The sequence below is a fragment of the Dendrobium catenatum genome, unplaced genomic scaffold (assembly GCF_001605985.2).
Source record: "Dendrobium catenatum unplaced genomic scaffold, ASM160598v2 original_scaffold_56042, whole genome shotgun sequence".
Classification (NCBI taxonomy): domain Eukaryota; kingdom Viridiplantae; phylum Streptophyta; class Magnoliopsida; order Asparagales; family Orchidaceae; genus Dendrobium; species Dendrobium catenatum.
Genome location: NW_021374494.1, coordinates 70,719 through 84,399, shown reverse-complemented (window position 1 = coordinate 84,399; position 13,681 = coordinate 70,719). Strand labels below are relative to the sequence as shown.

The 13,681-nt window shown below is 32.4% G+C and overlaps 2 protein-coding genes across 4 annotated transcripts in view; both read right to left on the bottom strand.

The window, feature by feature from the left end:
* LOC110107713 (26S proteasome non-ATPase regulatory subunit 13 homolog A) overlaps nt 1–1,663 on the bottom strand; it is a 32,997-nt gene extending 31,334 nt beyond the window's left edge. The window contains exon 1 of the mRNA XM_020838058.2: nt 1,345–1,663. Within this exon, the coding sequence (XP_020693717.1) occupies nt 1,345–1,497 (153 nt within the window). The 5' untranslated portion in view covers nt 1,498–1,663. The remainder of the gene's footprint in view (nt 1–1,344) is intronic.
* Nucleotides 1,664–3,401: 1,738 nt separating this feature from the next.
* Nucleotides 3,402–7,154, bottom strand: LOC110107710. Of its 3 annotated transcripts, none has more exons than XM_020838054.2 (3): nt 6,770–7,154; nt 4,900–5,064; nt 3,402–3,810 (listed from the first exon to the last, which is right to left on the bottom strand). In XM_020838054.2, the coding sequence occupies exons 1-3, from the start codon at nt 6,833–6,835 to the stop codon at nt 3,586–3,588; spliced, it is 456 nt and encodes a 151-aa protein (XP_020693713.1). In that variant the 5' UTR covers nt 6,836–7,154; the 3' UTR covers nt 3,402–3,585. The 3 variants fall into 3 exon arrangements, with proteins under 3 accessions (XP_020693713.1, XP_020693712.1, XP_020693714.1); XM_020838053.2 differs by having other exon boundaries at nt 4,900–5,073; nt 6,770–7,150; XM_020838055.2 differs by lacking the exon at nt 3,402–3,810 and adding an exon at nt 4,517–4,806 and having other exon boundaries at nt 4,900–5,073.
* Between the last annotated feature and the right edge of the window lie 6,527 nt (nt 7,155–13,681).

The window sequence follows — 13,681 nt, the reverse complement described above, 5'->3', positions numbered from 1 at the left end:
CCGATGTATGACATACTACAAGTCTTGTAAATTCCTACCAAATCCAAATTAAAGATAGAAATCAAGTATCCTATGATGGATACATAATGAGAAGAACACTATATGATGTTTTCTATAGCCGTGAAGATAACAATTTTTTCCACTTTTGGTTCATACACAATCATTTTTGTTACTTAGTTTTCTTTTTAATTAAAATAGGAAGCATCATCTTGATTGAACAGCCTGTCAACTCTTGGGAAAATAACCAATGAGTTCAATTCATACCTAACAAATTAACAGCCTATAGAAATCCCAAATGCTTATCATTTCTTCATATATAAGTGAAGTGGCTAACAGCACCCACCTCTTCATATATAATTCATTTCTTCATTTCATGCATGCGTGCGCACACACCGCCAAAATGAAGGGAAAAAAAAAGCTACACATCCTTTAAAAAAAATATTTTTGTGCAAAATAAAAAAGAGTTTTCAATGATCACTCCTAATGTTTTCTCATCCAAGTTTACTAGCATTGATTTAAAACAAAGAAGATATAGCAAGATAACAAAGATCTTTCTTCAATATTTTGGTTTATGAAAATAAAAAAGCTACACATAAGTTATGCAGCGAAACTCAGCAGATAAACTCTATGCTTAAGAGGCCCATCTAACAGGGACACAAACAGGAAGGACCAGAAATAAGACTATAAGAGAAATTATTAACATGAACATTACCCAAGACTTAGGCGCCACTATATTTTAAAAAGCAATGAAAGTGAAACCAAGTCAAAGACTATCAGTTCTCATATATCCGGTTCAACAAAACTCCCCAACACCCTACAGCTCCATAGATCATCTCCCAGATTATTGCATGCTTCTCCCTACTAAAGCGTTATGTCCTTCTACTTCCGCTGAAAAAGCTCATGTCATCCATGATGCCGCGTCTACATACTCGACACACAACGACATATCACATTTCTTAGTTCCAAGCTCAAGCATAGGTTTTAAAGATCCTACTTCTCAATTCCTCTAATCTTAGACCAATATTCTCGTGTCCTTCCCTCTAGCATTTCTTGCAGGAAATGTTCAAGATTCGCATCATTAGCAGTGGTCAGTAAATAGGCTCAGTAGTCAACATTCGTTATAGTTCAACTGATTCGCCACTTCCGCTCCCACCCCGCATCGCAGTTGAGTGATCCCCATTCAACTATCGCCGCAGATCCAAACAAGCAAAATATAAATAAAATAAAATTCATTTTAATACAAGACCAGAAAAATTCTGGTCTTCGCCCAAGACAATCGAGAGCATGTCGAGAAAAGATAATTGAATGAAACCCTAGGTAGGATAGGCAAATAAGAGAGCAAACCTGAACGACGGCGAGGGCAACGAATTGCTCGAGCTTGAGAGTTAGCTGATGCCACAGTTTGCGCTGGTAGAGGTCAGCAAGGCTAGCGTACCACTCTGCCAAATCCGGCCGCTCATTCCGCTGCGCCTCTAAGTACTGCAGAGCCCCCGCCATTGCTACGGACGGAGGATAGGAACAGAGATCGCGATACTTATTTTTTTCTGCGTGAGTAAGAGAAGAAGAAGAAGAAGAAACCCTAATCTTTTATGGAGCTCCGTCAAACCCTTCGCAGCAACAGAAATATCGATCCGCCTATCTTCGCTGGCTTCTGATTTTATTTGTTTATTATTAATAATGTTCCTTTTTCTCAGTGAAATACACACACTTTTACAACAGTGCCCTTCCTTCTTTTAACAGGCAAAGCAACCAGTCTAGCCTTTCTTGTGGAGCACTCATCCTCTATAGAAAAATTTTGGGAAATTAGAAGAAAAAATTTAAAAATATACTCTTTTTCTTTTTTTTTTTAATAAAGAAAATTTTACAAAAAATAAACAGAATTATTTTATAATATGTGTTAATTGGAAAAAAATTCAGAGAGAGAGATATATCAAACTCTTAAAAATGAATCAATTAATTAATTTTAATTATATTTATGTAACATTTTTAACAAGCAATAGACTTATAATTACACAAATTAAGGCTTCGTACAATATTAAAATTATATAATTTAATTAACTTTTAGTATAAAATTCATATAAATCTTTTTGGAAATTAAAAATTTATTTTAAAAAATTTCATAAAATACCCCTTTTTATTTAAAAAATTCAGGTGAAATCGATTTGAAAAATAGACACTTGACAGTCCCAAAATCTTCACTTGTACCAATAAATATTAATTTCTTAAAAATTTGCAACGATGCTCAAATTTATAAAAATAATATTATAATTAAAAAACAATAATATCTATATTATGATGAAGACGGTTTAAGATTTGAGCATAAAATGAATCTTAAAATATTTATTTATTTGGGTTAAAATATGGACTATTGTAGTTTTCTTATTGTTTTTTAAAGCTGTTTTTTAATACAAAATTTTTAATTTTAGTACTAGAAAGCTGCAAATTTCTATCATCCTATACGTTTTGTGCTCTTTATTTTACACCAATTTTTCTCTTACTATTTAACCGTTCATATTAGTAAAGCGATATACTTATTCCATAAATAAATTTTGATTCAATATCCTCAAAGTCTTCAACAATTATATTTTCAAGAGCACTAAACTTACCTAAGATAAAATTTAATGATATGCCCCACTTTTGGAAGTGCTTGTTAAGGCCATAAGTGCATCTTATAGTTGTTAGGAAGTGGTTGGGATAAGCTCAAAATTCAACATAGATGACTTTTGGGATAAATATTTATATGAATTATTCTTTTAGATGATAATTGATATTAATTGTAATAAATAAGATTGTGTTATGTTAGGGTCAATGGTAGCTTAAGTGAGGCTTAAGTGCTTTAATTGTTAACTAAAATTTATATTATAGCCAAATGCATATAGCTACAATTAATGATGGAGTTAATTGGGAAATTTACATTATATGACCCTTAGATTTATGGTACTTATATATTTAACACACAAAGTTTACTATTTATATAATATAATACTCCATTAATGTTCATTAACTTCTTGACGATAATAAAAAAGAACGTCACTACGAAGGGCATTTGATGGGACAGATGATGTGTGAAGGACAAAAAAGAGTCGAATAAGTTGTGACTCGATCGCATTAGGAACAAGATCTACAAAGCCAACATTGTGTGAAGGAGAACAAAGAGGTTAAACAAATGACAACAAAATCTCGAGAAGGTTGACGGAACCAACAACGAGGAAAGTGGTGATAAGATCGTACTGGTTAGAGCGTGGAGGATATCATTTTCTTATATAATGTTGTGCATGAGTAAATAATAAAATTTAGACTTAAATATATAAATAATATACTTTTGAACATTATATATATAAATCCCCCTCATAATTTTATTATTTGAAGGAGAAGCACATAATGTATTTGTTATTAAAAAAAACAAATAGCATAAAGTTATTATTACTAACAATAATGTTGCTATTACTGTTCATTAGTAGTACACAATTCGTTTGATAGAAATTAAAACTTATAATAAGCAAAGAGAGAACCGACTAAAAATACATTTGGACTTGATCATAACAATACAGAAGAAACTGTACGAAAGAGATTCAAACAAATGGTTTAGCTTGTAGCGGTTCTGTCTCCATCAACTGTACATTTTTCAGGCAGCTTTAAGATGATCTCTTCTGTTGCGCTTAGAGATGCTGGGCGAGTTCTTGGAGCAGATTTGTGTCTTCTTCCAACACTCACTTTTTCAAGCTTTGTTCCCCCTTTCTTCACAACAAGAAGGTCAGCTTTCGCTGGGGCACCAGTAGAAGATATCCTTTCCTTCCAAATTCTTCCATCCTATAGATATACAGGCATTCTTCCATAGTTTAACAGCTATGATTCATCTAAATCATGGAAATCTAAACGACGGAAACTAACAAATTTTATGCTGTGATCTGTGAAGAAGGTATGAATCATGAAAAAATTTGCAAGTTTTGAGAGATCATGGCAAGTAGCCTTTCTTGTACATTAAAGAGGCTGTTTTCATAATGTGAAGTGATGACCACAAAGTATAGGCGCGTTAATGAGACAAGTCTAGTTTGAGCCACCCTTGACATGAGCTTGATATATTGATTGAGTTTGAGCTCCTCAAGTGAGACATAATTTGTTAATAATTTTAATAACTTTATACTTAAAAACTCTTAAATGGTAATATATTATACGTGTATTTTATACTAATAATTTTTAAGGGAGATGACTTATAAGCTAACGAGTAAAGTCAAGTCAGGCTCAAATTTCACTTGTTAGCTTATCGAGCATGGCTCACGAGTCAGCTTCACCCAATTACACCCCCACCTTTAAGCAACAACAAAGACAAGCTTACCATTGCATTAATCAACCCCACCCTAAAAATGGGGACTAACTTCAATTTGTTGAGATGAATAAATAAAAACACATTCTTCATTATGCAAGCTAGATGGTTCGGTACTTGGTAAATAGCATTGAACTCTAATAATACCTATCATCCTGAATTATTTGATAAGCTGCATCGCAAGTGAGGGTAGAAAAAAGTAGTATGCTTGAAGAATTCAAATAAAACAAGTATGAGTTTTTTCTAGTTCTGATGAACACTTGCAAATGACTTGAATTCAAAGTATTATCATGCAGTTTAGTCTTAGTTGCAATTGTTTGACACACAAAACAATATTTAGTAACGAGTTAGCAAAATGATTCACAGGTGTATGTGCTATAGTAGAGGCACTGGTAGCATGAATCTTGCACAATAATTCTAACATATTTATCAAATGCAATGGAGCTCATTTCTTCAATCAGGAAATCTGCAATTATACGAACCTGTAAACAAGCAATATAATGAAATATTCATATTGATTAAGAAACTGTCAGGTTACCAAGAAGTACAAAAGAAAATAGAATATCTAAACTTACATTTAGTATTGAAGGTTCTGATAATGGACATCTGACAGGTTGATCCTGGTTGATGGGCTCGACGGGGTGCTCCACAGGTCTAAATCCACTATCAACTTCAAATCCGCGACGCGAAGTGGTAGCCAAGGGGTCTCCTTTTTCAGCAACTTGTGCTTCCCTTTCATCCTGAATCGTCTGAATGTCAAGCTAAAGTAGTTATTCCAAATGATTGAGCATAAGCGCTTGTAGGATAAAAAAATACAAACAAGTTTTGCACACAAAGTCAAGGTCCCAGGAGGAATCTCCATGACAAGATTTGAATGAAAAGAGTTCATAGAAAAAGGACAATATTTAAGCAAAATATTTAAAAAATAAAAATCATCTGTTTCTAAATATATCAACTTATACCATCCATTCTGAAAGGCCCTTCAAAGTAACTATTATAATCATGAATTTGAAATAATTTTTACGAGAATTTTAGTAAGAATGTGGTATGCCAATATATATGGTCTTCTCTAGTTGTTGACTGATGACCTTCAATGAGAACACTTATTATTTTCTACACCAAATATGTCTTTGATGGCATCACCGTATTCTCACCAATCCTAAGTCTCACCCCTCATCGCTTCAAGAAAACCACCTACTTACATGGTTAAATATTTATAGGGAAAAAAAGAAAGATAAAAGATGAATATTGTTACTTCATCATTAATCAGATAAAGATGAAGCGCTTCTTTATTTCCAAAAAATAAATAAATTTGACCATTCTTTCAGTTTGCTCATCCTTGAAACTTCATTGACGGTCTTAGAGAGACGAGGAAGTTATTGTATAGGATCAATACATTGAAGAAAGGAGAGAAATATAAACTGATAATTTCAAAACAAAAAATACAAATAAGAACAACAGGTCTTTAAAGATTCATTTGGGACGGCTTTCTTTATACTTCTTAAAGAATCTTTTTAGTACAAAATTTTTACTAAAAAACTGTTAGGCTTCGTTTGGGATGGTTTTCTTACTGCTTTTAAAGTTCTTTTTAGTACAAAAATAAAAAAATTCTAGCTAAAAAATTGTTTTAAGAAGCAGTAAGAAAGCCGTCCAAACGAACCCTAAGTCAAATAACAGAAGCACTTTTGAACTTTTACACTGATAATATAGGAAAAAAAAAACAATTTTAAACCGATAACAGAAATTTTGAGCAGTAAGTGATATCAATAGAAACAAGCTAGATAAATTACTGCCAATAAGACCCGAAGGCTTCAGGTAAAGTAAAACCTCATAAAGGAATACATCGAGTAAACAAAATTCACAAGAGAATTGATGATTTAAGCACAACAGTTGATGCCAAAGTAACACAAGAGAGGTACACCACACCATAATTTTTGGTACAATAATCAACACAGATTGAAAAGAGGAAACTGGTTAAAACAAGGCTTACTTTTGGTTCAACAATCTACAAAACAAACATCTTATAACTAATATCAAAGAGCCATTCTTGCTCATAGTAGGACCAAAACTTGCCATATTCCACAGAATTACAAATATGAGAAAGAAGTCTTTACAGCAAATATATTCGATCTTATATACTTTTAACCAAAAAATCAACCAGCCAATGATAAAACAATCAAACAAGAACAATAACAATGATGGCAGGATGAGCTTGTTTTCATCTACAAACCTTCAAAATAGAACAAGAGAATCAAAACAAAGTTGCTAAAAATATAGCAAAGATCAGGAACAAATAAACCCATAACCTAGAAAAAATAACAAAAACCACTAACAAACGAAACCTATAAGCTAGAATTCCACGCAGAATCAATCACCTCTGAAAAGAATCCATGGCTCATCAAACAATAATCAACATATTGAAAAAGATATTAAGATAAAATTTACAGTTGTGCTCTGCGTTGTCTGGTGCCCACTCCTACTACCGGAAAACAGAGAGAAGATCCCCGACATTTTGAGTTTCAACGCCTCTCTTTCTCTTCCTTTTCCTCTCTTTCTTATACGACCAAGACAGTAGTTGCCTCAGGAATGCACTCTATTGAGATTTCCGCCATTTGTGTGGAAGTGTCTCACTCTTGGCATATTTCTTCGTCGTCTTCTTCCTCTTTATTGGCTCCTAGATCGTGATGTGTAAGATTTCTTCGCTCAGCAGTAGAGCGGTGGCCTCGTGTCTCCATCGAGCGAGTATTTTAAAGAAGAAAGCCGACCTAAGTGGCCGGTGACCGGAAATTGATTAGCGTCACTTGAAATGGATCGACTCACCGATTGTAAAAAGCTGTGCACCGATATTTTTTTTTTGTTTTGGAAAATGATATTTTAATTTTTAAAGCATGCAATGAGCCATATCAGTACAACACGTACACTATTAAATAAATAAAATATTAATTTCCCCAAAAAAAAATTAATAAAATATTATATAAAAATAGCCACGGATTTCCTCTCTGTTTCAAGATATTATTAAGTGTGGAGCCCAGATAAGACACTTTTAGTTTACATGTAAATTTTTAATATATATAATTTTTATAGTTCACGACTCAACTATTGGGCAAATTATTACATCCAGTCACCATCAGACGCGCAGAATATCACGTCACATGTGCTTTTGACTGCGCTTTAGGTGCTCTTTAGATGTGCTTTAGGTGCACTTTGACTGCGTTTTACCTGCGCTTTTAACGTGTTTAATTTAAAATAATATTTTATTAATATTCGAACCTATATCCACGTCCGGTGACCATATGCAATAATTTGCCCAACTATTGAGTCCAACAAATTCAATTAACATTATTTTTTTAGGAAAATAATCAGCGAAGTCTCTAAATTTTAGGTTTTCCAAATTTTAGAGTTTTAGTGAAATAAAATTTTCGATACTGAGAAAGAAAAATAAAAAACAGACGATGAAGATTGAGATGAGTTTGGAGAACATTGCATTCTTTGGAGAGATGATATGTTTTAGGTTTCAACTTATCGATAAATTTGAAACTCCTCCCAAATTTTATTATGTTTCTTGTAAATGCACGTCTTATTGAGTTTAATTGTTTCAATAGATAAACTTATCGTAGAAGCAACTACAAAAGAACAGTTTTTGCCTTCAAGGCATATCAAGTTCTCAAACATGACGGGCCAAGCCCAAATTTCCAAAAGAAAAAAAAAAAGTTCTCAAACATGTCGGAATGCTTCAACGAGAAATTTCTTTGAGAACATATTCTTCAATTATTTATAGATCGAATGGCGTAAAGAGGGCTGCTTCAATAAATACCTTATGTAAATTTATAGAAAATAATAAATTTTGGGAAGTGCATTTATTCTTTCATTTTTTTTTAGCTTGTACGCTGTCGTGTGTACTGAAGAGAAAAAAATTTTTTTAATTGTGTTTTTTTCTGATATATAGTGTATTGACTGTGTAATACATTTTAAAATTTATGATTCAAGATATGAATGATTTATATGTTGTTTTCATTCATTTCATGATGATTTTTGAACTTTAACGTCACGTATGTAGAAGATAATCTTTTTTAATTATATTTTTTCCAATACACACTATGTGTTAATAGTATATTGAGTGTGTAATGCATTTTAAAAGTTAGGATTCTAAGATATGAATGGTTTATGTGATGGTTTTATTTATTGAGTGTATATTAAGCATATATTGACTGTGTATTGATTGTTTATGTACTGAGTATGTATTGATAAAGTTTAAGTGTGCATTATCATCCTTTATAAATCTTAATTTTGATCCTTACCACTTCCAAAATTATTCATGACTATGTATTGAGTGAGTGTGTATTGACTATATATTGAGCGTGTATTGATTGTGTATTAATTATATTTTGAGTATATATTGACTGTGTGTTGACTATGTATTGATTGTGTATTTATTGTGTATTGACTATGTACAATATTCTTATTAATTTTTAAAATATTATGGCACATATATTTAAATCAAAATTTTAATATTTATTATAATTGCTTGGATTTAGTCTATAATTCTAATTTCTACTTTCTCCACTATTAGAGTTTCTTAGAAAACTTGGTTTACAACAAAAGTTTGAAAAGCTCCGATCTCGAATCAAATATTTGGGATGTGGAGCTCAAGTTCAAGTATGACGAATTAGTTATGAATGAATCATAGGCTATCAAATATTATAAATTAAAAAATAATTCATTAATTTTTTAAATCAATTGAAAAAAAAATGTATTGTACGAATAGAGTCGACTATTTTAAATTCGTAGAGTTTTTTGAAGCCTTGTATAGAAGATATCTTATTAGTCTCTTAGGAGATTTTTTTACTATTGAAGGGATTCACAGAGAGAGAGAGAGAGGTTGTGTGAGAGGGAAAAAGAGTATGAGGGGTTTCCACACAGTTGCTCCAAGCAAGCTTGCACCTTGATTCCTCCAGTTTCTTAGTGCGGACCTCCGAAAGAGCACCGCACAAATGGGCCAATTGGAAGGGACAGATTGGATCGTGCATACGACTAACCATTGAGGATAGCGGCTCTCGCCAACCTACCCTGATGGGTAGTAATATACGCGACCTGATCACAGTCACGGGTTTCCCCCACCCGATGCAACATCTCATGTGAGGTTTAGTAGATGTGGGGCCAAGTTTCCCACGGGCCCCCGTGGTTAATTACATCTCAGGTTGGAGCACGAGAAAACTCTTGATTAAGGATCATACATTATCCTTCCCAAAATGGGATTGGCACGAGGGTGTAGACTAAGAAGTCCTACTCAAAGGGGAGAAAGGTCCGAAGGGCTTAATCAACATGTGTGGTTCACACTGGCATTTGGAGGCTCTAGGGTACTAAAGAGAAACTTGAGAAAATGAAAGATCAAACATCCAATCACATGTGTGAGAGAAGGATGAAGGTGGCGTCATCCATGTGACGCAGATAAGTATGATTTATAGTCCCTGAAAGGAAGGGACCTACCCACTATTTAAGTATACTACAAGACGAGTGTAGTAGTCTCGAGTTTTAAATCTAAATTGGGTTTAGTGTTCTACACACACTAACTAATGCAATGTAAAGGTCTGGACTTATCCCGGCCTGGATTGGGGAGCCAGCTAACCACCTAATCGCTCAAAATTAGATCTGATTCGGGTCAATTTAGAATTTAATTTGATTTGCTCAAATTAACACAATTAAATTTAAATAAAATGATGGCTCAAATCATAACAAACTCGACGTGGCCAAGGCGGACTAATCGAGCTTAATCAAACCCGATCGAGCCTAATTCAACTCAACTCGAGTTGATTCGTGCTCGAATTGAACCCGATGGGGCTTGATTAAATACATCAAAGGCCCTCAATGACACTCAAACGAAAGTCGAGGTCAACACTTAGTAGATCTCTTGGGATTACTCTGGGGAGAAAGGCTTCAAGGCTAAAGATAAAGGTTATCTTCCTTCACCATGATGGTAAAAAAGCTTCCACGTTTGTTGCCTTCACTAGAAGGATGAAAATTCTAAAATTCTCTACCTCACAAGAAGGGTGAAATTATTTTGGTTCTCTATCACACTGGGTTAGTGGAAATGATTTTTTTAAGAGATTCTTAGTCATGTATGTGGGGGCTAAAGGAGAGACACTAAAGATTTAGTGTAATAACCAAAGAGAAGGACTCAGGGGAGTGAACGTAAGTCAATGTTGACCGAATCCCTGTACACTTTTGGTGTGCTCGTTCTATTGTCACATTTTCTTTTTTGTACTTTTATTTACTGCATTATGCAAATGTGTGGTGAGTTTGTTTAAATTGACATAAGTTTTTTTTTTTTTTAAAGAAAAAAAAAAGAAAAAATAAAAACAATACAAATATTTTTTATATTCTCTTTCACTTATATTTATTTTTGACATTATTTTTAAAGAAAATAGTTTTTGTTAAGGGATAAATTTTAAAGAATTAATTCACCCCCCCTGGTGTGCCTAGGGACAGTTCAATGAGGCTTAGCATCCTCCTTTGAACTTTCATCATCCTTCACATATGTTGTGTATTTGAAATTTGGTCAAATCAAATAAATTATAAATACATTGAAACTAAACTTGAGGATAAATTCCAAATTCACTCCCAACACAAAGATGGCATGGTATGTTATGCAATATGCTATTTCTTATGTTCTTGCATTAGTTGGCTTTTTTAGTCAACTCAATTTTGACATGATTAATTTGAATTGATTTTTTTTTTTTTTTTTTGCTTTAATATGAATGAGCTAGTTTATGTGGTGATTGTTCAAGATGCGCATCATTATTGTATATACTTTTAAGTCACATTTAAATCTTTAGAAACAATGATGTTACACAGTTGCCCTTGGATTATTTATTATTTATGATATTTTATGAGTTATTTATCATATTTAAATTATCACATTTGCTAATAATTTATTATAAAAATTTAAATTTTCATTGAAAGATAAATATCCAAATGGACAAATTTTCAAAACTCCTATATTTACTTTAGTTTATAGTCAAAATCTAGCTATCTAAAGAGACCAAAATTATCGGATTTTCTTTGAACTTAGTATTGTTCAAAGACGAATACCGAGTAATATCGAGCAATACCGAGTAATATCGAGCAATACTTAGTATGGTAATAATGAGGAATACCGCTCTGTCAAGACCAATACCGAGTAATATAGAGCAATACCGAGTAATCCCAAAAAATACCGAGTTTTTTCTAGAAAAAACTCGGTATTTTTTGGGATTACTCGGTATTACTCGATATTTTGTCTACACATAATGGTATTTCTCGTTATTGTTGATATTGCTCGGTATTTGCTCGGTATTTCTCGTTTTGTATCTACGATCTTAGTGCCGACCGAACGTAGCTCTACGTACGTTCACCGGACGTAATAAAAGTTCCCGGATAAGACACTTTTAGTTTAATGTAAATTTTTAATATATAATTTTTGTAGTTCGCGACTCAACTATTGAGTCCAGCAAATTCAATTGACATTATTTTTTAGGAAAATAATCACCGAAGTCTCTAAATTTTAGGGTTTTCAAATTTTAGAGTTTTAGTGAAATAAAATTTTCGATGATGAAGATTAATTGAGACGAGTTTAGAGAATATTGCATTCTTTGAGAAGATGATATATTTTAGGTTTCAACTTATCGATATATTTGAAACTCCTCCAAAGTTTTATTATGTTTCTTATAAATGCACGTTTTATTGAGTTTAATTTTTTCAATAGAGAAACCTATCGTAGAAGCAACTACAAAAGAACATTTTTTTCCTTCAAGGCATATCAAATTCTCAAACATGCCTAAATGCTTCAATGAGAAATTTATTTGAGAACATATTCTTCAATTATTTATAGATCAAATGACGTAAATAGGAGTGCTTCTGTAAATAACATATATAAATTTATAGAAAATAATAATTTTTGACAAATGCATTTATTCTTTCATTTTTTTTGAACTTATGCACCACCATGTGTATTGAAGAGAATTTTTTTTTAAATTGTGTTTTATTTTCTGCTACATAGTGTATTGATTGCGCAATGCATTTTAAAAATTATGATTCAAGATATGAATGATTTATATGTTGTTTTCATTCATTTTATGATAATTTTTGAACTTATACGTCGTGTATATAGTATATATTGAGTGTGTAATGCATTTTAAAAGTTAGAATTCTAAGATATGAATGGTTTATGTGATGATTTTATTTATTGAGTGTGTATTAAGCATATATTGACTGTGTATTGACTGTTTATGTAATGAGTGTGTATTGATAAAGTTTAAGGCTTTATTTGGGACGGCTTTTTTACCACTTCTTAAAGCAGATTTTTAGTTTGAAATTTTTAATATTTATACTAAAAAACTACTTTAAGATGCGGCAAGAAAGCTGTCCCAAACAAAACCTAAGTGTGCACTATCATCCTTTATCAATCTTAATTTTGATCCTTACCGCTTCCAAAATTATTCATGACTATGTATTGAGTGTGTATCGATTGTGTATTAACTATGTTATGAGTGTGCATTGAGTGTGTATTGACTGTGTGTTGACTATGTATTGAGTGTATATTTATTGTGTATTGACTATGTATAATATTCTTATTAATTTTTAAAATATTATGGCACATATATTTAAATCAAAGTTTTAATATTTATTATGATTGCTTGGATTTAGTCTACGATTCTAATTTCTACTTTCTCCACAATTAGAGTTTCTTAGAAAACTTGGTTTACAACAAAAGTTTGAAAAGCTCTGATTACGAATCAAATATTTGGGATGTGGAGCTCAAGTTTAAGTATGGCAAATTAGTTATGAATGAATCATAAGCTATCAAATATTATAAATTAAAAAATAATTCATTAATTTTAAACAGTTTAATGAACTTAATATAAATCAATTGAAAAAAAAAAATTACTGTACGAATAGAGTCGGTTATTTTAAATTCGTAGAGTTTTTTGAAGCCTTGTATAAAAGATTTCTTATTAGTCTCTTAGGAGATCATTTGACTATAGAAGGGATTGAGAGAGAGAGAGAGAGAGAGAGAGAGAGAGAGAGAGAGAGAGAGAGAGGTCTTAGAGCATTGGAGAAGGAGAATGTGAGGTTGTGTGAGAGAGAAAAAGAGTATGAGGGGTTTCCACGTGGTTGCTCCAAGCAGGCTTGCACCTTGATTCCTCTAGTTGCTTAGTAGATCACTTGGGATTACTCTGGGGAGAAAGGCTTCAAGGCTAAATATAATGGTTATCTTCCTTCACCAGGAGTCCAGGATGGTAAAAAAGCATCCAGGTTTGCTGCCTTCACCAGGAAAATGCAAATTCTAAGGTTCTCTGTCTCACCAAGAGAGATAAATTA

Excerpts from the sequence above, each read along its gene's own strand:
- LOC110107710 (XM_020838053.2), bottom strand. The coding sequence starts at position 6,835 with ATGTCGGGGATCTTCTCTCTGTTTTCCGGTAGTAGGAGTGGGCACCAG. Across the intron at positions 5,074-6,769 it reads AGACAACGCAGAGCACAACT|ACGATTCAGGATGAAAGGGA; the intron begins GTAAATTTTATC and ends CTTGACATTCAG. Across the intron at positions 3,811-4,899 it reads CAGAACCTTCAATACTAAAT|GATGGAAGAATTTGGAAGGA; the intron begins GTAAGTTTAGAT and ends GTATATCTATAG.